The following is a 27,262-nucleotide window of genomic DNA, read 5'->3' on the forward strand; positions in this document are numbered from 1 at the left end:
ACGACTCTAAGCTCCTCTCCTCTACTCTAAGCTCCTCTCCTCTCCTCTACTCTAAGCTCCTCTCCTCTACACGACTCTAAGCTCCTCTACACTACTCTACTCTAAGCTCCTCTACTCTAAGCTCATCTCCTCTACACTACTCTACTCTAAGCTCCTCTCCTCTACTCTAAGCTCATCTCCTCTACACTATTCTAAGCTCCTCTACACTACTCTACGCTCCTCTACACTACTCTACTCTCCACTATTCTACTCTAATCTCCTCTCCTCTACTCTAAGCTCCTCTTCTCTCCTATACTCTAAGCTCCTCTCCTCTACTCTACTCTAAGCTCCTCTCCTATCCGCTCCTCTCCTCTATATTCCGTTCCTCTCCTCTCTGAGGTGTTCAGCTGAACAGCAGGAGTGCTGAGAAGGAAGGGAAGTAGCAACAGTATAAATAGCAGGTCTGTTAAACAATTGAAACATGAGCTCTTCAAAACACTACTGCAGCACAGTATCAACAGTATAAATAGCTAGATAGCTGGCCCGCTCTGCCACTCTGCTCTATCTCACTCTGTGTGATGAAGTGTTGGGTATCATTCTCTCTCTCTGCCTCATCTGACTCTGTGTACTGTAGTGTTGGGTAACAGTCTCTCTCTCTCTCTGCCTCATCTCACTCTGTGTACTGTAGTGTTGGGTAACAGTCTCTCTCTCTATTGGTCTGTGTGTACTGAGGGTAAACAAAGTGTGTTACTGATAGAACTGCACCAAGCTGAACTGCAGAAACAGCACACATCATTATTGTTTGTTATACAACTCACTGTGAGCATCCTGTAAAGCAGAAATAATACCAACATAGTTTGAATTATACAGTATGGCTTATATTGAAATGTACAAATATGCCATGTATCACAAGTAGTGCAAGAAGTAGTTTGAAGACACAATAGTGTAATGTCATTGGATATTGATTAACTGTGACTAGCATTGAAAATACATGAACAAACAAAGTCATACAGTTTGAAAGAAGACAATCATTATATTGTTACAAAGAGAAACTTTTGAAATTGTGAGACATCCATCAGAATTCCAGGACTATGAATCTAACCACTGGGTATTAATGAGTCCTGTCATTAGGTAGGTGTAGGGAAATTATCTCTGCAGGGGAGAGGGTTCAGATAAAAACCTGGGCATTAATCATGTCAAACACTAATAGTCAGTCAGTCAGTCTCTCTCTCTCTCTCTCTCTCTGTCTCTCTCTCTGTCTCTCTCTGTCTCTCTCTCTCTCTCTCTCTCTCTCTCTGTGCTCTCTCTGTCTCTCTCTCTCTCGTGCTCTCTCTGTCTCTCTCTCTCTGTCTCTCGTCTCTCTGTCTCTCTGTCTCTCTCTCTCTCTCTCTCTCTCTCTCTCTCTCTGTCTCTCTCTCTGTCTCTCTCTGTCTCTCTCTCGCTGTCTCTCTCTCTCTCTCTCTCTCTCGTGCTCTCTCTGTCTCTCTCTCTCTCTCTCTGTCTCTCTCTCTCTCTCTCTCTCTCTCTGTCTCTCTGTCTCTCTCTCTCTCTCTCTCTGTCTCTCTCTCTCCCTCTCTCTCTCTCGTCGGAGTGCATGCTGGTAGTGAGTCGTCAAGCAGGAGTGATTGTGAGAGCGAATGGAATTTCTTTTCACTCTATTGGGTTTTGGTATGTATATATATATATATATTGATTAGTATAGTTGTTTTAAGGGTATATTGTTTAACTATCACTAAGCACGTATAGGGGTGGTGGGATCTTTGAGGTTGGTTTTTCGCGAGGGCACAACCAGCGTGTGGGGCTGGTTGCAATGGCCACTCGCGGAAATGTAGAGTTTGAAAAACTTAGTCGGAGGCATGGAGTAAAGATTCCTGCTGCGGCCGGGTGTTCAGTGGAAGAATGTAGCTTGGCTGTGGGTGCTATCATTGGGTATGATAGCATCAAATCAGCCTCAAGGATGAATAGCGCTGTAGTGATATTCTTAGATTCAATTGAAAAGGTGAATAAGATAGTTGAGAGGGGTGTTGTGTTGAGGGAGACACAGACGCCGGTATTTCCGCTTATGAATCCGGCGAAGAAAGTTATACTTTCTAACGTGCCACCATTTGTTAGATATGAAGTGTTGGAGCGAGAGTTATCTCGCCATGGTCAAAAGAAGGTTCTTTTTGGATGCAAATCTCCGTTGTTGAAACATGTCGTGTCTCATAGGAGACAAGTGCATATGATTTTAAAAAAGGACGAGATGAACTGAATTTAGCGTTCAGTTTTAAGATTGATGGATTTGATTATGTCTTCTATGCATCTACTGAATCAATGAAATGCTTTGGCTGTGGAAGAGAGGGGCATTTGGTGCGTAGTTGTCCCGAGAATGAGCGCGCTGAGCCTGGTAGTAGCTCTAGTGCTGGTGCAACTAACGCACCACCGCGAAGGGATGAACATGCTAAGGGTGCAGGGGAAGAGAGAAGGTGGGCAGATGTGGTTGGAAAAGTAGGAGAGGAAGGCATTGTGGATACGGGGGGCAATTGTGGTAGATCAGAACAAAGAGGGAGGGGAAACAGTAGGTGAAGATTTAAGGGGTGCTGAAGGGTCTAATTCTAAGAGAAAGGTAGAGATTGATAAATCAGTTGAAGATGAACAAGCTGTAGAGATGGTGGAGTTTTCTTCTGGGGAGGATAGCGAGAGTGAGTCATCTGACGCATCACAACAATATAGTGAGATAAATGGGGTGGAAGGGAGGTATGGGATCGAGAAGATACGTCAATTTCTGAAGTTGACAAAAGGGAAGAAATATATGCAGGATTACAATGTAACTGATTTTTTCCCTGAACGTGAATTGTTTATTGAATCAGCAAAGTTTCTGATGTCAAAAATTACAGGGCGAAGTTTGAAAAGCCCTGAAATTGCTAGACTCAAGAAAGTGGTCACGAGAGTGATAAGTGATGTAAATTCTAAAGAAAATGAAAGAGTTCAGTTGCAGTTTTAACTGTGGTGGCTGTATCTTCCTCTGTATTTTTTTCCCATCCATGAGCAGTTTTAAGATTTCTTCTTTAAACGTAAATGGGGCAAGAGATGGTAAAAAAAGAGCCATGGTGTATGAGTTAATTAGGGGAAAGGGAAGTGACATAAATTTTCTACAAGAAACGCATAGTAATTTGGAAAATGAAGTTATGTGGCAACAGGAGTGGGGGGGGGGCAGTGGTGTGTAGTCATAAAAACTCAAAAAGTGGGGGTGTGGTTATCTTGTTCTCAAAAGGGTTTTTGCCTTTGTCATATGAGGTTGAAGAGGTAGTTGAGGGGAGGTTATTAAAAGTTAGAGCAAGGTATGAAAACATCACTATGTGTCTGATAAATGTATATGCCCCAGTGGTAACAGTTGAGAGGGTATGTTTTTTAGAGACATTATCAAATACCATTGAGAAATGTAATAAAGAAGATTATTTATTTATTGCTGGGGATTTTAATTGCACAGTTAGCGATTTAGATAGAAATCACCAAGAACCTCATACAGCCTCAAGGACTTTTTAAAAATGCCTCATTGTAATACATGAACTGTGTGATATTTGGCGGAGTCAACATGGACGAACAAGGCAGTACACCTGGGCGCATGTGAGAGAGAACATCATCTCTATGGCCAGGTTAGATAGGTTTTATGTTTTTGAGCATCAATCTCAGGTCTGTAAATCAAGTGTGATAACCCCAGTGGGATTTTCTGATCATTGTTTAATAACAGACGTGGTGTTCATTAACGATGTAAAACCCAAAAGCGCATACTGGCATTTTAATATAACTTTATTGAGTGATGCTCACTTCAGGAAATGTTTCAGTTTTTTCTGGGAGAGGTGGAGGTCTCAAAAGGCCAGTTTTGTATCCCTTCAACAGTGGTGGGATATAGGGAAAATCCAGATTCAACAATTTTGTAATCAATACACGAGGAATGTCACCAAGGATATCACCAGATCAATGAAAGCCCTAGAGTTTGAAATAGTGGAACTCATGACGTTGGTTGAGACCACAGGAGATCGAGGCCATACTCAGGCCCTCAAGAGGAGAAAAGCTGCATTGGCAGACCTGCTGGGTATCAGAGCACAGGGGGCATTGGTGAGAAGTAAGTTTCAGGGAATATCTGAAATGGATGCCTCATCCAAATTTTTCTTTGGTTTAGAGAAAAAGAATGGACAAAGAAAAATTATTAATTGTCTCAAATCAGCTGTTGGACAAGAGCTCACTAGCCCTAGTGAAATTAGAAAGAGGGCAGTAGAGTTCTATGCTGAGCTCTACAAGTGTGAGTACAAAGAGGATAAAACAGTGACACAGCAGTTCTTTGATGGGCTCCCAAAGGTGGCTGCAGAAGCTAAGGTTGAGCTTGAGCAACCATTGTCTTTGCAGGATCTATACACTGCATTAAAAGGCATGGAAAATGGAAGGGCACCAGGCATTGATGGGCTTCCCGTTGACTTTTTTAAGTCTTTTTGGGCTATGTTGGGTGAGGATTGGTTAGAAGTAGTTAATGATAGTTTAACCGGAGGGTTACTACCAATAAGCTGCAGAAGGGCTGTCCTCACCCTACTGCCCAAAAAGGGTGACCCGAGGGAGGTGAAGAACTGGAGGCCGGTGGCTTTATTGTGCACTGATTATAAGATATTGTCAAAGGCTTTGTCCAACAGGCTGAGGGAGGTGATGGGGCAAATCATACATACGGATCAGTCATGTTCCTGGCAGGCAGATAGGGGATAACATCTCTCTGATTCGTGATTTTTTGGACGTCTCTAGGGCTATTGGGTTGGATGCTGGTCTAATTTCAATTGATCAGGAAAAGGCATTTGACCGAGTTGAACATCAATATTTATGGCACACGTTTGAGGCATTTGGGTTCAGCTCTGGTTTTATTGCCATGATAAAGGTGATTTATTGAAAGTTAACGGTGGTTTGAGTGCTCCTTTTAAAGTGTGTAGAGGTATTAGGCAGGGATGTTCTTTGTCAGGACTGTTATATGCCATTGCTATAGAGCCACTACTAAATAGCATTAGAAGTCGCATTGCAGGGGTGTACTTTTCAGAGGATATTCCTCCTATTCGTCTCTCAGCCTATGCTGATGATGTAGTTGTGTTAGTGAAAAATCAAGCGGAGGTGGATAGCTTGAGTCTAATGGTTGATCGTTTTAGGGGAATATCCTCTGCAAAGGTAAATTGGGAAAAGAGTTGTGCTTTACAGATTGGAGAATGGTCTGGAGGGATCATGGCTTTGCCAGGGGGGCTAGAATGGTGTAAGGGAGGTTTTAAGTATCTTGGAGTGTACCTAGGAGATGAGGGGACTATGGAAAAAAATTGAAGTGGGGTGGTTGAAATGGTGGAAGGGAGGATGAGGAGATGGCGTTGGTTACTATCTCGTATGTCATATAGGGGGCGCACTATTATAGTTAACAATGTGATTGCCTCTGCACTGTGGCATCGGTTGTCAGTTTTAGAACCACCATCTGGCCTTCTGGCTAAGATACAGGCAATTATTGTGGATTTCTTTTGGGATAACTATCACTGGGTTCCACAAAGTGTTTTGTATTTGTCAAAAGAGGAGGGGGGACAAGGTCTTGTATATCTTGCTAAGCAGGGCTGCTGCTTTCCGGTTTCAGTTTATTCAAAGGTTGCTTTATGGACCGGAAAATGTGGTGTGGAGAGGGGTGGCAGGTCTTGTATTACAGCGGGTTGGAGGATTAGGTTTAAAGAAGGCTTTATTTCTGGTTGAAAGTAGCCAGATTTCTAGGGAGGGAGTACCTCCGTTTTACAGAGGCCTTCTCAGAATGTGGAGCATAATGAAGGTGTCCAGACGAACTTCAGCGGAGTCAGTGCATTGGCTGTTGGAGGAACCTCTGGTGTATGGGGCAAGACTGGATTGTACAACTGCAGCTGTTCCACATTTCTCCAAGATTCTGGTGAAGGGGAAAATCATCACCTTAAAACAGTTAATGGCCGTGGCTGGGCCCGCCTTAATGGATGGAAGACGGGTGGCAGAACATTTGGGGATGAGGTCGGAAAGGATTGTCGGACAAATGCTGGGGAGCTGCAGGAAGGCTCTGTCAGCGGAAGAATGGGGTATGCTTAGTAGCCACAAGAAGAAGGTACAAGATGAAGACGTCTCATTTCCAAGACTAGGGATTACACCAAATATCCCAGAGTCAGAAAGAAAGGCGTTATTGATGGATTTGAGAGGGTTGGAGGAGGTGGGTTTGGATGAGGTGAATGGGAAGGACTTGTATAGGGGGTGTGTCAAGGTGTTGAATAAAGATAAATAGAAAAATAGAAAAGACACTCCACGGAGGGTAAAATTGGGCATTGATGACAAGGTAAAGCCAGCATGGAGAGCACTGTACAAGCCACCGTTACAAAAGGGTACTGGTGATATGCAATGGAGGGTTTTACATGGCATCATTGCAGTTAACGCTTTTGTATCTGTTATTAACTCAGATGTTAGAGATGGATTTCCTTTTTGTAATATAAGATAAACCATTTTTCACTGTTTTATGGAGTGTGAGAGGATAAAACCTCTATTGGAAATGCTGGAATCTTTGTTTAAAGCTGTAGGGGAGTTTTTCAATAACACTGTTTTTATTTTGGGGTTTCAATATAGTAAACAACAGAAAAGAAAATGTCAAATGTTAAATTTTATTTTGGGACAAGCTAAGATGTCAATTTTTCTGAGTAGGAAACATAAGATAGAAACGGGATATGGGCAGGATGTAAGATGTGCTTTTAAAGGATTAGTGAAAGCAAGAATAAAAGTAGATTTTGAGTTCTTTTCAGCTGTAAAAGATCTCCTATTATTTGAGGAGAAGTGGGCCTACGAAGGAGCGCTTGGTTTTGTAGAGGAGGAGAAATTATTTTTTGCTGATGAAATAAGTTGAATGTATATGTTATGTATTTATTTTTGTTTAGGAATTACAAAATTTATGTTAACACTTGAGTAAAAAATAAAGGTTTTATAAAAACTCAAACTCTCTCTCTCTCTCTCTCTCTCTCTCTCTGTCTCTCTCTCTCTGTCTCTCTCTGTCTCTCTCTGTCTCTCTCTCGCTGTCTCTCTCTCTCTGTCTCTCTCTCTCTCTCTCTCTCTCACTCAGCACAGTACGGCACACACAGTGAAGAGGGTTATTGAAGACTGATTTTCCTACAGGAGAGACACAGAGAAGTTAACTACAGAGCTGTTGCTTTTATTATTGAACCTTTATTTAACTAGGCAAGTCAGTTAAGAACAAATACATTTTTACAATGACGGCCTACTAGTAAAGCCCCCTCAACCAAACTCTCCCCTAGCCCGGATGACGCTGGGACAATTGTGCGCTGCCCTATGGGACTGCAGGTCACATCCGGTTGTGATACAGGATCAAACCGGGTCTGTAGTGAGGCCCCTAGCACTGCGATGCAGTGCCTTAGACCGCTGCGCCAGATGTAGGATCTTAATTTGTGCCAGTTTGCTACAGCAGGGAAATGCAGCAAAATAAATGTGAATATTTATATGAATTATAATTATATTTAATGGACATTTTTTTGTATGGATTGTATGGATTACAAACTTCAGAAGCCTTTTTGAACCTTGAATACACTACAAATTTCTCAGCAACAAAAGAGTGATCAAATGAAGATCCTACATCTGTATCCTACATCTCTCCCCCATATGAAGGGGAGAGCAGAGAAAGGTAAACTCAGCAAAAAAACAAATGTCCCTCTTTCAGGACCCTGTCTTTCAAAGATAATTCGTAAAAATCCAAATAACGTCACAAATCTTCATTGTAAAGGGTATAAACACTATTTCCCATGCTTGTTCAATGAACCATAAACAATTAATGAACATGCACCTGTGGAACGGACATTAAGACACTAACAGCTTACAGACGGTAGGCAATTAAGGTCACAGTTATGAAAACTTAGGACACTAAAGAGGCCTTTCTACTGACTCTGAAAAACACCAAAAGAAAGATGCCCAGGGTCCCTGCTCATCTGCATGAACGTTCCTTAGGCATGCTACAAGGAGGCATGAGGACTGCAGATGTGGCCAGGGCAATAAATTGCAATGTCCGTACTGTGAGACGACTAAGACAGCGCTACAGGGAGACAGGATGGACAGCTGATCGTCCTCGCAGTGGCAGACCACATGTAACAACACTTGCACAGGATCGGTACATCCGAACATCACAGCTGCAGGACAGGTACAGGATGGCAACAACGACTGCCCGAGGTACACCAGGAACAGAGGAATTCCCTCCATCAGTGCTCAGACTGTCTGCAATAGGCTGAGAGAAGCTGGACTGAGGGCTTGTAGGCCTGTTGTAAGGCAGATCCTCACCAGACATCACCGGCAACAACATCGCCTATTGGCAAGTACCCTCCGTCACTGGACCAGACAGGACTGGCAAAAGTGCTCTTCACTGATGAGTCGCGGTTTAGTCTCACCAGGGGTGATGGTCGGATTCGCGTTTATTGTCGAAGGAATGAGCGTTACACCGAGGCCTATACTCTGGAGTGGGATTGATTTGGAGGTGGAGGTGGAGGGTCCGTCATGGTCTGGGGTGGTGTGTCACAGCATCATCAGACTGAGCTTGTTGTCATTGCAAGCAATCTCAACACTGTGCGTTACAGGGAAGACAACCTCCTCCCTCATGTGGTACCCTTCCTGCAGGCTCATCTTGACATGACCCTCCAGCACGACAATGCCACCAGCCATACTGCTCGTTCTACGTGTGATTTCCTGCAAGACAGGAATGTCAGTGTTCTGCAATGGCCAGCGAAGAGCCCGGATCTCAATCCCATTGAGCGTGTCTGGGACCTGTTGCATTGGAGGGTGAGGGCTAGGGCCATTCCCCCCAGAAATGTCCGGGAACTTGCAGGTGCCTTGGTGGAAGAGTGGGGTAACATCTCAAAGCAAGAATTGGCCAATCAGGTGCAGTCCATGAGGAGGAGATTCCCTGCAGTACTTAATGCAGCTGGTGGCCACACCAGATACTGACTGTTACTTTTGATTTTGACCCCCCTTTGTTCAGGGACACATTATTCAATTTCTGTTGGTCACATGTCTGTGGAACTTGTTCAGTTGATGTCTCAGTTGTTGAATCTTGTTATGTTCATACAAATATTTAGTTTGCTGAAAATAAATGCAGTTGACAGTGAGAGGACGTTTCTTTTTTTGCTGAGTTTGTAATCGCTTAAAATGAAAGTCCTTGAGAGGGATTATACTTAATTACAGAATTGCACCAACATCCACATGGACTCATATCTCTTTCTCTCTTTCCCTCCTTCCTCCACCCAGTTCCTATTTATAAAGCGTATATTAGCTGTGTGACTTTGTCCCCAGCCCATTAGGTCTACCTCAGGCTGCTGCTGTCCATGTTAATGTATTGCAGGTAAATAGGTACTGCTCTACTCTGCATGCAGATAAACACACAGGTTCACTGCAACATCTTACCTCCCTCTCCACAGCCCAGCTGCTCCTCTCAACCTCTCTCACCCCACATACCCCTCTCCCCCTCTGCCCTTTGACCCACATCTGCCACAGCAGGGGCACCAACAGGGTTATAGAGGGTTAGAAAGGGGCAGGAGCAGCAGATGCCCATGCCCACACCGCTCAGGCCCTTTCAAACTGCCCCTAGAGAAAAAACAAACCTGCAGATCGTACCTCACACATATACTAACTAACAACCTGTTAACTCACAGCTAGACATCAGGCACTCTCTTCTGTATTTCAAATCAAAGTGTATTGGTCACGTACACAGTTTAGCAGATGTTATAGCGGGTGCAGTGAAATGCTTGAGTTACTAGCTCCTAACAGTGCAGTAAAAATGTCAGGCAATTACAGTTAAAAAGCTAAATAACACTGGAACAGTAATCGAAATGCAATATATGAGTATATACACCAAAAAGTTAAACTAATAATGAAATGTAAAGCTGTAGATTTACTGAGTGTACAAAACATTAGGAACACCTTGCTCTTTCCATGACATAGACTGACCAGGTGAATCCAGGTGAAAGCTATGATCCCTTATTGATGTCACTTGATAAATCCACTTCAATCAGTGTAGATAAAGGGGAGGAGACAGGTTAAAGAAGGATTTTAAGCCTTGAGACAATTGACATGGATAGTGTATTTGTGCCATTCACAGGGTGAATGGGCATAACAACATATTGTTGTTCCTTTGAACGGGTATGGTAGTAGGTGCCAGGTGCACCGCTTTTTCACACTCAAGTTTCTCGAGTGTTTCAAGAATGGTCCACCACCCAAAGGACCTCCAGCCAACTTGACACAACTGTGGGAAGCATTGGAGTAAACATGGGCCAACATTCCTGTGGAACACTTTCGACACCTTGCAGAGTCCATGCCCCGACAAATGTAGGCTTTTTGAGGGCAAAAGGGTGTGCAACTCAATATTAGGAAGGCGTTCTTAATTAATGTTTTGTACACTCAGTGTATATTACAGTGAGCTATGTCAAGAACCAGTATATAAATATGCGTATGTGTATAAAAAGTCTAACAAATTTGTAATGCGCAGTAGTAGATATAATTATACATTATGTTAATACACAGTATAAAAGAAACAGTCCAGTGTTTGTCTCTATATACATGGAACAGCTGCTTTGGCTTTGTGTGTTTGTGAGTATGTGCGTATGCATGTGTGTGAATTTACCGTTGAAGTCGGAAGTTTACTTACACTTAGGTTGAACCACTCCACAAATTTCTTGTTAACAAACTATAGTTTTGGCAAGTCGGAAAGACATCTACTTTGTGCATGACACAAGTCGTTTTTCAAGCAATTGTTTACATACAGATTATTTCATTTATAATTCACTGTATCACAATTCCAGTGGGTCAGAAGTTTACATACACTAAGTTGACTGTGCCTTTAAACAGTTTGGAAATTTCCAGAAAATTATGTCATGGCTTTAGAAGCTTCTGATAGGCTAATTGACATAATTTGAGTCAATTTGAGGTTTACTTATGGATGTATTTCAAGGCCCACCTTCAAACTCAGTGCCTCTTTGCTTGACATCATGGGAAAATCAAAAGAAATGCAACCAAGACATCAGAAAAAAAAATATGGACCTCCATAAATCTGGTTCATCCTTGGGAGCAATTTCCAAATGCCTGAAGGTACCACGTTCATCTGTACAAACAATAGTATGCAAGTATAAACACCATGGGACCACGCAGCCGTCATACCGCTCAGGAAGGAGACAAGTCTCCTAGAGATGAATGTACTCTGGTGTGAAAAGTGCAAATCAATCCCAGAACAACAGTAAAGGACCTTGTGAAGATGCTGGAGGAAACAGGTACAAAAGTATCTATATCCACAGAAAAACGAGTCCTATATCGACATAACCTGAAAGGCCGCTCAGAAAGGAAGACGCCACTGCTCCAAAACCGCCATAAAAAAGCCAGACTACGGTTTGCAACTGGATATGGGGACAAAGATCATACTTTTTGAGAAATGTCCTCTGGTCTGATGAAACAAAAAATACAACTGTTTGGCCATAATGACCATTGCAAGGTTTGGAGGAAAAAGGGGGAGGCTCGCAACCCGAAGAACAGCATCCCAACCGTGAAGCACGGGGGTGTCAGCATCATGTTGTGGGGGTGCTTTGCTGCAGGAGGGGCTGGTGCACTTCACAAAATAGGTGGGATCATGTGGAAGGAAAATGATATGGATACAGTGCCTTGCGAAAGTATTCGGCCCCCTTGAACTTTGCGACCTTTTGCCACATTTCAGGCTTCAAACATAAAGATATACAACTGTATTTTAACCATCTTCCCTGTCCCTGCTGAAGAAAAGCAGGCCCAAACCATGATGCTGCCACCACCATGTTTGACAGTGGGTATGGTATGTTCAGGGTGATGAGCTGTGTTGCTTTTACGCCAAACATAACGTTTTGCATTGTTGCCAAAAAGTTCAATTTTGGTTTCATCTGACCAGAGCACCTTCTTCCACATGTTTGGTGTGTCTCCCAGGTGGCTTGTGGCAAACTTTTTATGGATATCTTTAAGATGGCTTTCTTCTTGCCACTCTTCCATAAAGGCCAGATTTGTGCAATATACGACTGATTGTTGTCCTATGGACAGAGTCTCCCACCTCAGCTGTAGATCTCTGCAGTTCATCCAGAGTGATCATGGGCCTCTTGGCTGCATCTCTGATCAGTCTTCTCCTTGTATGAGCTGAAAGTTTAGAGGGACGGCCAGGTCTTGGTAGATTTGCAGTGGTCTGATACTCCTTCCATTTCAATATTATCGCTTGCACAGTGCTCCTTGGGATGTTTAAAGCTTGGGAAATCTTTTTGTATCCAAATCCGGCTTTAAACTTCTTCACAACAGTATCTCGGACCTGCCTGGTGTGTTCCTTGTTCTTCATGATGTGTGCGAGCAAGGAGGCCTACAAACCTGACTCAGTTACACTAGCTCTGTCAGGAGGAATGGGCCAAAAGTCACCCAACTTATTGTGGGAAGCTTGTGGAAGTCTACCTGCAACGTTTGACCCAAGTTAAACAATTTAAAGGCAATGCTACCAAATACTAATTGAGTGTATGTTATCTTCTGATCCACTGGGAATGTGATGAAAGAAATAAAAGCTGAAATAAATAATTCTCTCTACTATTATTCTGACATTTCACATTCTTAAAATAAAGTGGTGATCCTAACTGACCTAAGACAGGAAATGTTTTCTTGGATTAAATGTCAGGAATTGTGAAAAACTGAGTTTAAATGTATTTAGCTAAGGTGTATGTAAACTTCTGACTTCAACTGTATATGTGAGTACAGGAGTCTGCGTCTGTGTGTGTGTGTGTGTGTGTGTGTGTGTGTGTTTGGGTGTGAGAGAGCCTATCTGTCTCTTACTACAGGAGTACTACTGTACTTACTACTCTGACTTACTACAGGAGTACTACTTAATACTCTGACTGTCACGACTTCCGCCGAAGTCAGTCCCTCTCCTTGTTCGGGCGGCATTCAGCGGTCGACGTCACCGGCCTTCGAGCCATCGCCGATCCACTTTTCATTTTTCATTTGTTTTGTCTTTGTCTTACACCCCTGGTTTCAATTCCCCAATTACTTATTCATTATTTAACCCTCTGTTCTCCCATGTTTGTTTGTGAGTAATTGTTCATTGTATTGCGGTCCGTATTTGTGGCCTTGTATTTTTACGACGTGTATTGTTATATTATTGAGTAAAATTGCTTTCATTACTCATATCTGCTGTCCTGCGCCTGACTCATCTCACCAGCTACACACAGACGCATTACACTGACTTACTACAGTAGTACTACTTACTACTCTGATTTACTACAGGAGTACTACTTACTACTCGGACTTACTACAGGAGTACTACTTACTACTCTGACTAACTACAGGAGTTCTACTTACTACTCTGACTTACTACACAAGTACTGCTTACTATTCTGACTTACTACAGGAGTACTACTTACTACTCTGACTTACTACAGGAGTACTACTTACTATCCTGACTTACTACAGGAGTACTACTGTACTTACTACTCTGACTTACTACAGGAGTACTACTGTACTTACTACTCTGACTTACTACAGGAGTACTATTGTACTTACTACTCTGACTTACTACAGGAGTACTACTGTACTTACTACTCTGACTTACTACACAAGTACTACTTACTATTCTGACTTACTACAGGAGTACTACTGTACTTACTACTCTGACTTACTACAGGAGTACTACTGTACTTACTACTCTGACTTACTACAGGAGAGCGTGGTGGCCAGTATTTGTCTACTGTAGCTAGGATATAAGAGAACTAATCATCATCTCATAACTGATTTCTGTTGGTTGTTCTATGAAGTTCAGCTCCAGGCAGCACATTTGTCTCTCCAGAAAGACAAGTATTTTTTATCACTAGATAGATATCACATCATCAGTAGACATCACTTCTGACTAGAATGAAGTGAGATGATTTCACACATCGATTTCACACACAAACTCTATGATGAGTAGACATTCTATCAAAACTAACCAAACGGTTCTATCCCAGACAAGAACATTGTTCCTCAAAGTAGATGTCTGTGAGTGAGTGTCGGACTGAGCTAAATCACATTCTACAGGCAGCATGAGGAGAATATTGAATAGCCTACATACTCTTTATGTGTTCCATCTCTCTCTATCTCTGCCTGGTTCTCCCTCTCTTCTCCCTTCCTCTGTCTCAATCTCTCCCTCATCTGTTTCTTTCCCTTCCTCTGTCTCAATCTCTCCCTCGTCTGTTTCTTTCCCTTCCTCTGTCTCAATCTCTCCCTCATCTGTTTCTTTCCCTTCCTGTCTCTATCTCTCCCTCATCTGTTTCTTTCCCTTCTTCTGTCTCAATCTCTCCCTCATCTGTTTCTTTCCCTTCCTCTGTCTCAATCTCTCCCTCATCTGTTTCTTTCCCTTCCTGTCTCAATCTCTCCCTCATCTGTTTCTTTCCCTTCCTGTCTCAATCTCTCCCTCATCTGTTTCTTTCCCTTCCTCTGTCTCAATCTCTCCCTCATCTGTTTCTTTCCCTTCCTCTGTCTCAATCTCTCCCTCATCTGTTTCTTTCCCTCCCTCCCTCCCTCCCTCCCTCCCTCCCTCCCTCCCTCCCTCCCTCCCTCCCTCCCTCCCTCCCTCCCTCCCTCCCTCCCTCCCTCCCTCCCCCCCTCCCTCCCTCCCTCCCTCCCTCCCGCTCTGTTTTCCTGGCGGTAGTGTGGCAGCGGTGGTGGGCTATGATCCAATCACCATCTGGCTGCAGCAATCACTCTGTTCTGATTGGTTTTATAATCCAGACAGGATCTCTGATGGACAATCACCCAGCCAGGCAGCAAGCTGCCACAGCAAGCCCTGTCACACACACACCGCACAGTGTATGCACACATACACACACGCACGCGTGCACACATGTACACACACACCTATCTCTCCATCTCTCTCTCTCACTCTCTCTCTCGCTCTCTCTCTCTGATAACAGGGGAGGTTCCTGTTGAGTCTGTGTGTGTCTCTCAATTGATTGACCACCCCGGCCAGATTGATTGACCACCCCGGCCAGAGAACAGAGTGATGAGAGAAGAAGAAGAGAGAAGAGGGTTGATTCAGGTTCAGGTGTGTAGAGGTCTGATGATGAACTAGCTGGGTTATCACAGCACAGCAGATCCCAGGTTATCACTTCAGAGATGAACTGTATGGATGGAGGTCATCAGAGTACAGAGCTGGAGTCCTAGTAACACTATAAGGCTATCATTTATTTATTTATTTATTTATCCGTTATTTTACCATGTAAGTTGACTGAGAACACGTTCTCATTTGCAGCAATGACCTGGGGAATAGTTACAATAGTTATATGGACTGGAATTGTATAGACATGGTCATAGCCAGTTGGTCCACGGCAGTGTTATTCAAACTCAATAAAATTGCATTTTTCTAATTATTTTTCACAAAAACATTTGAATATTGTCCCATACAATAATCTGTACTCATAATCTTTTGTTGGGGTCACGACCACGACTTTGAATACAACTGTTACACATATTTCCAGTGTGATTATAAAACTACAATAGAAACTGACGTAAGACACTAGTTTGGATCAGTAGTTCTAAGTGTAGAATACACTGCACAAGCTGGAACAGCTCCCCACAAGCTTACAGTGCACAGAACACCAGAGAGAGAAACTAGGAACATATGTATGATGATATTTCACACATAAACACACATCCAGCAGCCCAAACTCACTCTTCGGTAAGCTGTGATTTAGCTTAGTGACACTGCAATTTTCTCAACATAATATCCCAGCTCAGTCCCACTAGGCCAGATTACATGCAAACTAAAGGCACACATTATTATTAGGTTTTATTTCACACACCCCACGAGTGACCATGTCCTGAGACTGAGTTGAGAGAGGAATGGTAAATGTTATATAAAACACCTGTCTCCGGATTTCATCTTCAAACTAAGGGCAAACATGGCATCCATGACAGAGAGGGAGAAGCGTCGATCCAGGTATTTTCAGATATTACACGTTTCTAATTTTGTCAAAAAATAATTTTCATTTGAAGTTAAAGTGTACTGTTAGCTAGCTAATGTTAGCTGGATGGCTAGATAGCTAACTTTATGTGCATGATCTGTTTAGTAATATTATTCGTATCTCAGAGACATTTGCATTTCTTGTTATAGCCTAATGTTAGCTACCTACAGATTCATATAGGGTAGTAACGTTATGAGTTGGGATTATGGTTCATTGTTCCGCTTGCTAGCTATGTGTCTAAACAAAAGACTCCACTATGCAAGTAACTATTTCAATAGAATGTTTACGATGTCACTGCGATAACTGTCTATGTATATGTAGCTGGTAAATTCGCCAGAGTACAGAATAACTGACGAATTTACGAACGCTCAATACCCATTGAATATGGCCAGTGTCTGTAAACATTGGCAAAAAAGCGTCATTAAATTGTTGTCAGCAGCACAGTTTCAGTCACCAACGCTCTGGATAACATAAAAACAGCCTAACCAGCTCTGCTAGGGTGAGTAAAATGGTCAGCGTGAGCTGTCTCATTTGTGTCTGGAAGTAACTAGCAAGCTAACCAACGTTAGCCAGCTAGCTTGGGTGTTTGACTGCTGTTGTGAGGTCAGAACGATTGGATCAACCCTACTCCTCAGCCAGTGTGTTCAGTGTGCGCTCCGAACGCTCTGAGAGTGAAGCGCTCTGAATTTCCAAATTGACAATCTGACAACACTCTGAGTTTACGAATGCCCAGAGCCCACTCTGGTATTCCAGATAAAATTTACGAACACACCCATAGTATAAACAAGCCTTTAGTCTTCAAATCTTTGGTTGTTTAGTACATAGCCTCGCATGTGAATCGTTAAAGAGATGGGTGGGGCTAAAGCTTAAGAGGGTGTGAACAATGCTGAATGGGTGTAGACAAAGAAGAGCTCTCCAGTAGGTGCCAAAAAATTCAAGGGCCATTTTCTCAAAGGAAAGTTGATCAACTTTCAAAGCAGAATTACTTTCCCATTGTTACTCAACTGTAGTGAATGATATGAGTCTACTTTCATCCAATGTAAAAAAACAATACATTTTTTTGCCACATAAGACCGAATCAACCCGGTCGGTCACAAATACAAACAGATAATTTGGTTCTGTGGGAGGTTGAATTAACCATCTTTGAGTAATGTTTACTGCCCTAGTTCAATTCCTAGTTTAGACTTAAGAAGTGAGAGAGAACACAGCAACTGAGAGGTTGGATTTGTTAGAGGTAGAGACAGAGGGGGAGGGGGGGAGGAGAGAGGGAGCATTTATGTGATGAGAGGAAATGTATTTTAGAGCTTCCCTCTGGCACCTTCCTGCTCAGTTTAGCCAGCAATACCCCTGACAGAAGTGTGTGTGTGTGTGTGTGTGTGTGTGTGTGAGAGCAGAGACAGGTGTGTCTCAAAAGGTCGCTCTTCTCTTTTTGCAGCAGCTCAGAGGAAACACAGAGTAATGATCTCTCTATCCATCTTAATTACCACTGTCATGACTGACCATGAGAATCCAAATAGGTCAGATCAGGTTTGCAATGAATAATCAGTTCCCCTCTCACCCGCAGAGGGGGGGGGGGGGTGTAACTGGTGAGGATTAACAACTTATGTCCTGTTCTAAATCAAGAAGAGAAGATTCAGGTCTTCCTCTCCAATATTCACCAAGGAATGTCCTTTGTTTCAAGATACTTTAACACGTTCAAAAGTGAAAACTGGAGCAATATTTCGAACATAGAACATGGGGAATGATCAGGGGTGATCTATAGAACACTAATGTCATTTTGTTTGTTATTTTGTGATGTCATTAAACATGTTATAAAGGAAATACTGTAACTTGGAAAGTATACCCACTACATGTATGAAGTGTCCATCCTATGCGTTGTGCATGTAATATGAAAAATTATTAAAGTGTTTTTGTTAAGAGAGGGATGTGATTTGAGGAGCTATAAGAGATAATTGCTTTACATAAACTTTGAAAGTAACAAGTTATGCCCCCAAGTGAGGTCAGAGAGCGTGTCAGCCTGACGGAACTGCCCCTTTCAAACTACCTGAATAAATGGTTGGTAAAGAAATTAACATACCAGACCAGAAAAGCGTCAAGATGCAGCTGCACATTTAAAGTGGTCTGAACTTTGAATCTCAACAAGAGGTAGAGACGATAAACTCACCTCCCTGACAATCACTGGTATGGCTGATTAGCTGTCCTAAGTAAAGTATCTTCGAAAGAGAATTATGTAGGACCATCCTACTACTCTGCTCAAACCATTGTATTATGCTACTCTCATCGACCCGGCTGGCTAGCCTATCTTCAAAGAAGCATCTTCAGGAGGGAATGGAAGGAAAATAAACTCTGTAGTTCGGTTCAGGACTACATGACAAGTCACCAGATAACTACAGAGAAGGACAAAAGTATGAGACTTGTTGGACCCATTTTGGACAATCAGAGCCATGCAAGCATGCCGCGAAAAGGCCCAACTCCCTTTCCAAGGCGGCCCTGTCCACCGAGAGAGATCCGGCAAACCAAGACATTTCACGTAAATACATTCACGATTCCTTACTCAAAGAGGTCGGCAGTTCGTGTGGAAAGTATATGATTACTGTAAGTGAGAGTAGTTGCTGTCTTTGTCCCTCTCTACCCCCCCTCCATCACTTTTGTAATAAGCATCCATGTTGTGTCATTCCGCTAGGGACCTGTTTTTAACGTATTAAGTGTGTATGTTTATTCTGTGTTACCATTTAATTAGCTAGTAAATAAATCATAAAATCAATTTGTGTAGTACTGAATCATAAGTAAGGTTCAGGTTTTTGCAGATGCAAGGAGGTTAAGACAGTTCAGAATGATGATATGATACGAGGTTATGATTAATAAGTTGACTGTTTATAGATGTGATAGGTAAAGACCTAGTTTGATTCGGGAGATGGTAACTCTTTAAAGAACCGCTCTCGTAGTGCTCCAGATCCTGTCTCATCATTACGCACACCTGCCACCATCGTTACGTGCACCTGCGCCTCATGATATTGACCTGGACTCCATCACCTTTCTTATTACCTCCCCTATATGTGTCACTCCCCTTGGTTCTTTCTTCAGGCCTTATTGACTCTGTTTCATGTTTGTACGCTTTTCGTGTTTCTTGTTTTGTACTATGTTCTATTTATTATTACAGTTGCACTCCCTGTACTTCCCAACTTCCAGTGTTCATGCTACACTCTCTCTCTCTTTCACTCTCAGAACTATGAATGTTGCCAGAACAACATGCACACGCTTAATTTCCCCATGCTGTAGATCTAGTGAGTATTGGTCTCTCCATCTCTCCATAGCGTGTAGCCAATATAACAGCAGGGGAAATCAACAGTACCATAATGTAATTTCTAAAGATTTGCCTTTTTGGGGGGGGGGAATGTTGGTAAATTGATAGTCAGAGTAATATTATCGACTCACACTGCCAGATTCCCCCTAAAACACAAGTTAGTTGACACACTGTGTTGATGTTCAGCCAAGACCGTTTTGAGGCCTAGGCTTCCTCTCTGTCTTTAGGAGGAGGAGCTTGCAGTGAGTAAGAGAATGGAGGGGTGGAATGGATGGAAAGAAAAGGAGGGAGAGGAGAAGAGGTGAAAAGGGGGGATAGATACAGAGGGAGTGGAGAAAATGTGGAGATGGAGTGACAGGAGGGGAGAGACAGAGGAAGGTGAAGAAACGGATGGATTTTCTCTCTGCTGACAATGGTCTGGCTCTCAGTAAATCCCAGGATGTGGCTGTATACAGAAGCCCAAATCCCCTGGCTCACACATACACGCAGGCGCATGCACGCACACACACCAGCGCTAGCCCATCTGCTCCTGCAGGTACTGTAAGGCTTTGGTTGACTGCCTCAGTGGGCTAATTCTAAGCCACAGAAATACTCTATCAGGGCAGAGAGCTGTGAGAGCACAGACCCTGATCTAACCACATTCATCTGACATCACTGTAATAGGATGGAGGGTGACTTTTTGCTCTGTCACACACACACACACACGCACACGCACACACACACACACACACACACACACATTGTCCCAGAGGTCAGCAGGATAGTTCTGAATGAGGAAGCATGTCCCCTTCACCTCTTGTCAATGACTCCATGGCCTGCTGCCTGCTACGCTCCACTGCAACACAGTCACACACACCTCACCTCACACACCTATATATCTTCTGCTCCATCTTTCCCACTGCTGCACCCCATACACACATTTGTCTATCCTTCTTTCCCTCTATCTCCATCCCTTTTCCCCACCACTGCATCACAATCACAGCTCTATGTCCCTCTATCCTCTCTCTTTCTCCCTCTATCCTCTCTCTCTATCTCTCCTTCTCTCACTCTCATTCTCCCTCTATCCTCACTCCTTCTCTCTCTAACCTCTCTCCTTTCTCTCTATCATCTCTCCTTCTCTCTATCATCTCTCCTCTCTCTCTATCCTATCTCATTCTCTCTCTATCCTCTCACCTTCTCTCTCTCTATCCTCTCTCCTTCTCTCTCCCTCCTTCTCTCTATCCTTTTCCCTTCTCTCTCTCTATCCTCTCTCCTTCTCCCTCTCTCTCTCCTTTCTCCCTATCCTCTCTCCTTCTCCCTCTATCCTTTCTCTCTATCCTCTCTCCTTCTCTCTCTCTCTATCCTATCTCATTCTCTCTCTATCCTCTCTCCTCTCTCCCTCCTTCTCTCTATCCTTTCCCCTTCTCTCTCTCTATCCTCTCTCCTTCTCTCTCCCTCCTTCTCTCTATCCTTTTCCCTTCTCTCTCTCTATCCTCTCTCCTTCTCCCTCTCTATCCCCTCTCTCTCTCTCCTTTCTCCCTATCCTCTCTCATTCTCGCTCTATCCTCTCTCTCTCTATCCTCTCACCTCCATCTCTATCCTCTCTCCTCCATCTCTATCCTCTCTCCTCTCTCTCTCCTACATCACCATCCTCTCTCCTCTCCTTCTCCTTCTCTCATTGATGTTGCTCTGTGCTTTCCTCTGTCTATTTTCCTACGAGGTTCAGTGTTCTAAATCGACACCTCTCTCCGTTGTTGAAGTTAGTGTTTTATTAAGAGTAGGGACTAGAAAATAAGCAAGGAAAGCAGCACAGCCCTCAGATCAGGTCTATGACTTCAGATGACAGCAGGTGTGTAACAGATCTCTCTCTAGTCAGATTACTCACCCTGTAAGCAGAATCATCGTGTTGAAACTATAGAGTGTAACTCTACAGGGAGAATACATTTCATATTCTCATGTCTCTCTCTCACCAACCGCACCTCCAGAGCAGGATAAATGAAGTGAGACCACAAGTTTGAGGGCAAAGTGAACGTCTGTGTGTGTGAGTGTTTGTGTGTGTCTATGTGTGTGTGTCCTACATTCTCAGCAGCAGTCATCCGTCAGGCTGGGGAATGAGATTTAGCTCTCCATGGGTGCTGGGACCTTCGACAGACACACACACACACACACACACACAGCCTGTCCGCCTATACCCAGGCAGAGAGACAGATGGTAAAAAGGTCAGGGCCGTAATGCAGGCGTGAGAGCGAGCGGTGGACAGCCTGATAGATGGGCTTTCTCCGTGAGCGGTTGGGCGAGAGACACACACACACTCACAGGGTGATAGATGTGTTTTGTGCGTGAGTGGCTGTGTGCTTCATTCAGACAGCAGACAGCCAATAGGACAGTAATGACACTCCTCTGTGCTGGGTCTGAATCCAGTTCCAGGTGGGGCAGAGTGGCATCCCTGGCCAGCAGCACCAACAACTGACCGTCACTGTTATCAGGGTAGGATGATGGTCAAGCAAATGCAACATTTAGGAACATTATTTATTTATTTAATGTGTCACAATCAGGAGCACTGTACTTGGGTCTCCACATGACACCTTTTCACTGTCCTCTACATCAGGGTTTCCCAAACTCTGTCCTAACCCTGTCCTAGCTGCTTTCCAGAGGCAGGGGCAGGTTGTCTGGCCTGCTGAGGTTGCTGAAGAGCTTGACCCAACGGTTTCTGTGATGATGGTCTCCATATTTGTGCATCACACAAACAACCAAACACAACAGCCACAACTAACATGTTAGAACTCCATAATATAGCCATTTTCACAAACATTACACTCACAAGCATTATTTTGGCCCTGAGTTGTTTTTATTCTGATTTTTGTTCATTTGTGAATTCCTCCACCCAATCATTAGGAGTGGGACAGCCCTGCAGCCTTGTGGTGATACAGAAACTCTACTCTCAGGAGAGTGGACAGAAATAGATTGTATAGAATGTACGATTCCACATTATATACAGTGCCTTGCGAAAGTATTCGGCCCCCTTGAACTTTGCGACCTTTTGCCACATTTCAGGCTTCAAACATAAAGATATAAAAATTTATTTTTTTTGTGAAGAATCAACAACAAGTGGGACACAATCATGAAGTGGAACGACATTTATTGGATATTTCAAACTTTTTTAACAAATCAAAAACTGAAAAATTGGGCGTGCAAAATTATTCAGCCCCCTTAAGTTAATACTTTGTAGCGCCACCTTTTGCTGTGATTACAGCTGTAAGTCGCTTGGGCTATGTCTCTATCAGTTTTGCACATCGAGAGACTGAAATTTTTTCCCATTCCTCCTTGCAAAACAGCTCGAGCTCAGTGAGGTTGGATGGAGAGCATTTGTGAACAGCAGTTTTCAGTTCTTTCCACAGATTCTCGATTGGATTCAGGTCTGGACTTTGACTTGGCCATTCTAACACCTGGATATGTTTATTTTTGAACCATTCCATTGTAGATTTTGCTTTATGTTTTGGATCATTGTCTTGTTGGAAGACAAATCTCCATCCCAGTCTCAGGTCTTTTGACTCCATCAGGTTTTCTTCCAGAATGGTCCTGTATTTGGCTCCATCCATCTTCCCATCAATTTTAACCATCTTCCCTGTGGCTTTCTTCTTGCCACTCTTCCATAAAGGCCAGATTTGTGCAATATACGACTGATTGTTGTCCTATGGACAGAGTCTCCCACCTCAGCTGTAGATCTCTGCAGTTCATCCAGAGTGATCATGGGCCTCTTGGCTGCATCTCTGATCAGTCTTCTCCTTGTATGAGCTGAAAGTTTAGAGGGACGGCCAGGTCTTGGTAGATTTGCAGTGGTCTGATACTCCTTCCATTTCAATATTATCGCTTGCACAGTGCTCCTTGGGATGTTTAAAGCTTGAGAAATCTTTTTGTATCCAAATCCGGCTTTAAACTTCTTCACAACAGTATCTCGGACCTGCCTGGTGTGTTCCTTGTTCTTCATGATGCTCTCTGCGCTTTTAACGGACCTCTGAGACTATCACAGTGCAGGTGCATTTATACGGAGACTTGATTACACACAGGTGGATTGTATTTATCATCATTAGTCATTTAGGTCAACATTGGATCATTCAGAGATCCTCACTGAACTTCTGGAGAGAGTTTGCTGCACTGAAAGTAAAGGGGCTGAATAATTTTGCACGCCCAATTTTTCAGTTTTTGATTTGTTAAAAAAGTTTGAAATATCCAATAAATGTCGTTCCACTTCATGATTGTGTCCCACTTGTTGTTGATTCTTCACAAAAAAATACAGTTTTATATCTTTATGTTTGAAGCCTGAAATGTGGCAAAAGGTCGCAAAGTTCAAGGGGGCCGAATACTTTCGCAAGGCACTGTATGGTAGCACCATTAAAGTAAGCAAGAACTCATTGGATTTTCCATCAAATCTTTTTCTATGGATGATCTCTCTGCGCCTTTGTTTATGTTTATTTCCGACTCCACTGCAAGGAATCAGGAATCAATTGAATTTATTGACTTGGAAAATATACTGAAACCCTTAAGATCTTTTTTTTTTAAAGAAGAGTCAGCATTTAGCAACTACCTATTAGATCATTTGGTTCCATAAACAACAATAGCATTAGGGTATGAATTCTGATCAGTAATTTCACTTGAAAGACTGAGTGCAACAATTCAGCTTTATCTGACTGAGTATTAAGTGTAGGACTTGGTTGTGTAAGGAAATACAATCCCTTTCCTCAAAACAATCTCCACTGGGTTGGGGGTCAAAGTTCTTGTCAGGCTATATGAAGTTAAAATATTTGTTTCATTCAAAAACTGTATTTAATGTACACGTTTGGGGTAAACATGTATGTGTATTTTGGATTTATTAACTCCCTCTATATAGAGTTTTATGATTTGTTTGTGTGGTGGGCGATAGGATTAGTGTACATTTTACAACAAGAAGCATCTCTACGTGACAAAACACTGACCACAAGAGAACTTCAGACAAACATTAACCTGACGATGTTTCTTATCATATGACATTGCAATATGAAAGTTCAGAGTCCACTGAGTCATCAGTGCGTCACCCATACGTATTTTCATTGCCACTTGTTTCCCAACACATCATCTCATGACTAATGTAATTCATTCATTAATTTCTATTGACATTTGAATCAAGTCTACATTTAGTCCATATTTAATCAATCTCTAATTTCACTCCTAATCTGGAAGACAGTGTTCAGCTAGCGGTCAGACCCGAATGACATACTTGAAATAGAAATAAGTGAATAATAATCAGCTTTTACCTATCAACCAATTCTTCAGTCATTTCATCCCCCTATAGATAAAGTAACACTGTAGAACTACAGAGACAGTTTCCCAGACACAGATTTATTTTAGTCCTAGAGTAAAACACATTTTCAAAGCATTCTCTATTTAAAGCCCTTTTAGTGCAGGACTAGGCTTAATATGTGCCTGTGAAACTGTCCCGTAATGTCTAACGTTGATATGACGACCCTAAAATGGATGGTGTCAGCAGGTCATCTGGGTCCCCATAACGTGTCCCCAGAGTACTGAGGATGTGATGTGGCAGTCGATGTGACAAGAGGACATACAGCAGGACACTCAGTCCTGGACTTTGTTCTTCACTACAATTGCCAGTCCCCTATATATTCACACAGCCCTGATACCTGCAGTACACAGTACTACCAGAAACAAGGACACAAGCTCTCTCAAGCAGGTAAGACACTAGCTGCCTCTAGGCATTTTGTAATCACACAGGCTACAATAATATCTGGGATGAGAAACTGAATTTAATATTTCATTCACCAATTGTATTTTTTTCTCCAATTAACAGCCTACAGCCCAGTCATGAATGTCTTAGTGCTGCTTGCTCTTGTTGTTTTCACTGGTGAGTGGAGAATAAGTTTTAATACGTTTTCATTTATCAACACTTGGTTGTAGTGTTTCTATTTTTGACAGGGAGCAAATTGACAATACTAAATGTAACAGTAATGTAATATCAATGAAAGGAGTAAATGTATCATCTCAAGTAACCTCCAGTCTATCCTGAAAATAAAATAATCCACGGCCTCTCTTAAAGGGTGCAATGCCAGTGGCCTGTGGCAGGATCCGTCTCAGCAACAGCTGGACATGGTGAAAGATGCATTCTGGGACTACGTCGCCAAGGCAACACTCACCGCTGAGGACACCCTACAGAAGATCCGACAGTCAGAGGTGGCACACGAAGTGAAGTAAGTCTCAATATGTAGAAAATAACACAATCTAATGGTGTTTCATAACAACTGTTGAGAAAACTAACTACCTGTTTGTTAACCTCAATAACTCTGCCTCTGTGTTGACCTTTCTCTCTCTGTCTCCATAGCACCATGGTCTCTGAGAGTGCTGATGCTGTGAACCAGTACACCGTGGCCATGCGCGGGCAGGTGGCTCCTCTGACTCAGGACCTGCTGGCAAAGTTTTCCCAGGAGGCCGAGCAGCTTAAGGCTCGTCTGGAGAAGGACCTGAGCACCTTGACATCCAAGCTGCAGCCCTACTCTGACGAGTGGAACGCAGACATCCAGAGGCAGGTGGAGGAGCTGAAAAGGGACATGACCACCTACGCTGAGGCCCTGGACTCTGACACCCTGAAGACCACTTTCCTCCAGAAGAGTGAGGAGCTGAAGGGAAGCCTGGAGAAGAGTGTGCAGCAGCTGCAGGCCCAGCTGGGCCCCTACACTGAGGAGCTGAAACAGAAAATGGACCAGAACCTGGAAGAGTTCCAAAAGAGCATGATTCCCCTGACCCAGAGCTTCCAGACACAGCTGACCCAGAGAACCCAGGAGCTCCAGCAGAACCTGGCCCCCTATGGAGAGGAGCTGAAGAAGCTGGACCCATTGGCCCAGGACCTGAAGGCCCAACTAGCTGCTCTCTGGGACTCCTTCACCAAGAAGATCCAGTAATCGGACTGATTTTACTTGGTCTACTAGAACTGTGTACTGATGAGTCAGTTTCCATCAAAGTGCAAAAGGGCCCATATGTAAATGTAGGTACCACTATTATGCTGTTTCACTGTATCAGTTACGGGACTCTCCATCTCCTGATCAAGTTGTGTGTGATCTGACGTCTACATGCAGATCTGTGTGTTTGTCTCCATACCGGCAGGCCTCTGGAAGATCGCCTGCCTCTCTAATGTGTTAATAGTGTGAACATCAATGATGCAAAAGGCCTAACTCTCCACTCTGGAAACACACACACTCCCTCACACACCCTGCCAGGGGAGGTAGAAGAAATTGAGAATTTGGAGGAGGAGAATGTGTAAAATACAAAGGCTGTTTAGACACAGGGCTGAATTAAACCAAACATGCCTCAGTAAAGTTTGAAGAGTTTCATTACAAAATGCGATATATTCATTTTCAGTAATATTGGTAAATTTACATGAAATAAAAACACATGATGAACGAGATAGATATTCATTTTCTGTCTTACCATGACATGGGCTAGTGAAAAGACAGACATGACTTAGTTTAGAATATATTGCAAGGTCATTTTATTTTAGAGAGACAAATCATCTTGTTTTGTGGCAAACCGCTATATATCCACCCCAAACAACAGAACTCCAATAGGAAAAGCATCCCGATTGGGTTTTAACAGTTACATGTAATAAAGTATCAATACATAAATAAATATGAACATAATACATTTGTCTCATATTGTGCAAATATCACATAGCACATAGTTTTACAAGTTTTTTTCGATATACAGTGCCTTGCAAAAGTATTCATCCCCCTTAGCGTTTTTCCTATTTTGTTGCATTATAACTTGTAATTTAAATGTATTTTTATGGACAGACACAAAATATGTGTAAGTGAAATGAAAAAAAATACTTGTTTCAAAAAATTATAAAAAATAAATAAATGGAAAAGTGGTGCGTGCATATGAATTCACCCCCTTTGCTCTGAAGACCCTAAATAAGATCTGGTGCACATAATTA

The 27,262-nt window shown here is 42.9% G+C and overlaps 2 protein-coding genes across 2 annotated transcripts in view; one reads left to right on the plus strand and one right to left on the minus strand.

The window, feature by feature from the left end:
• LOC112224409 (ephrin type-A receptor 6) overlaps nucleotides 1–27,262 on the minus strand; it is a 280,716-nt gene that overhangs the window by 41,036 nt on the left and 212,418 nt on the right. The gene's annotated exons all lie outside the window — the stretch shown is intronic.
• LOC112240110 (apolipoprotein A-I) lies at nucleotides 24,952–26,734 on the plus strand. The gene is made up of 4 exons (XM_024408466.2): nucleotides 24,952–25,009; nucleotides 25,127–25,180; nucleotides 25,373–25,523; nucleotides 25,655–26,734. Exons 2-4 carry the CDS (start codon nucleotides 25,141–25,143, stop codon nucleotides 26,229–26,231), a joined length of 768 nt encoding a protein of 255 aa, XP_024264234.1. The 5' UTR covers nucleotides 24,952–25,009; nucleotides 25,127–25,140; the 3' UTR covers nucleotides 26,232–26,734.

Source organism: Oncorhynchus tshawytscha, linkage group LG03 (assembly GCF_018296145.1).
Source record: "Oncorhynchus tshawytscha isolate Ot180627B linkage group LG03, Otsh_v2.0, whole genome shotgun sequence".
Taxonomy (NCBI): Eukaryota; Metazoa; Chordata; class Actinopteri; order Salmoniformes; family Salmonidae; genus Oncorhynchus; species Oncorhynchus tshawytscha.

Excerpts from the sequence above, each read along its gene's own strand:
- LOC112240110 (XM_024408466.2), top strand. The coding sequence starts at position 25,141 with ATGAATGTCTTAGTGCTGCTTGCTCTTGTTGTTTTCACTG. Across the intron at positions 25,181-25,372 it reads TGCTCTTGTTGTTTTCACTG|GGTGCAATGCCAGTGGCCTG; the intron begins GTGAGTGGAGAA and ends CCTCTCTTAAAG. Across the intron at positions 25,524-25,654 it reads GAGGTGGCACACGAAGTGAA|CACCATGGTCTCTGAGAGTG; the intron begins GTAAGTCTCAAT and ends CTGTCTCCATAG.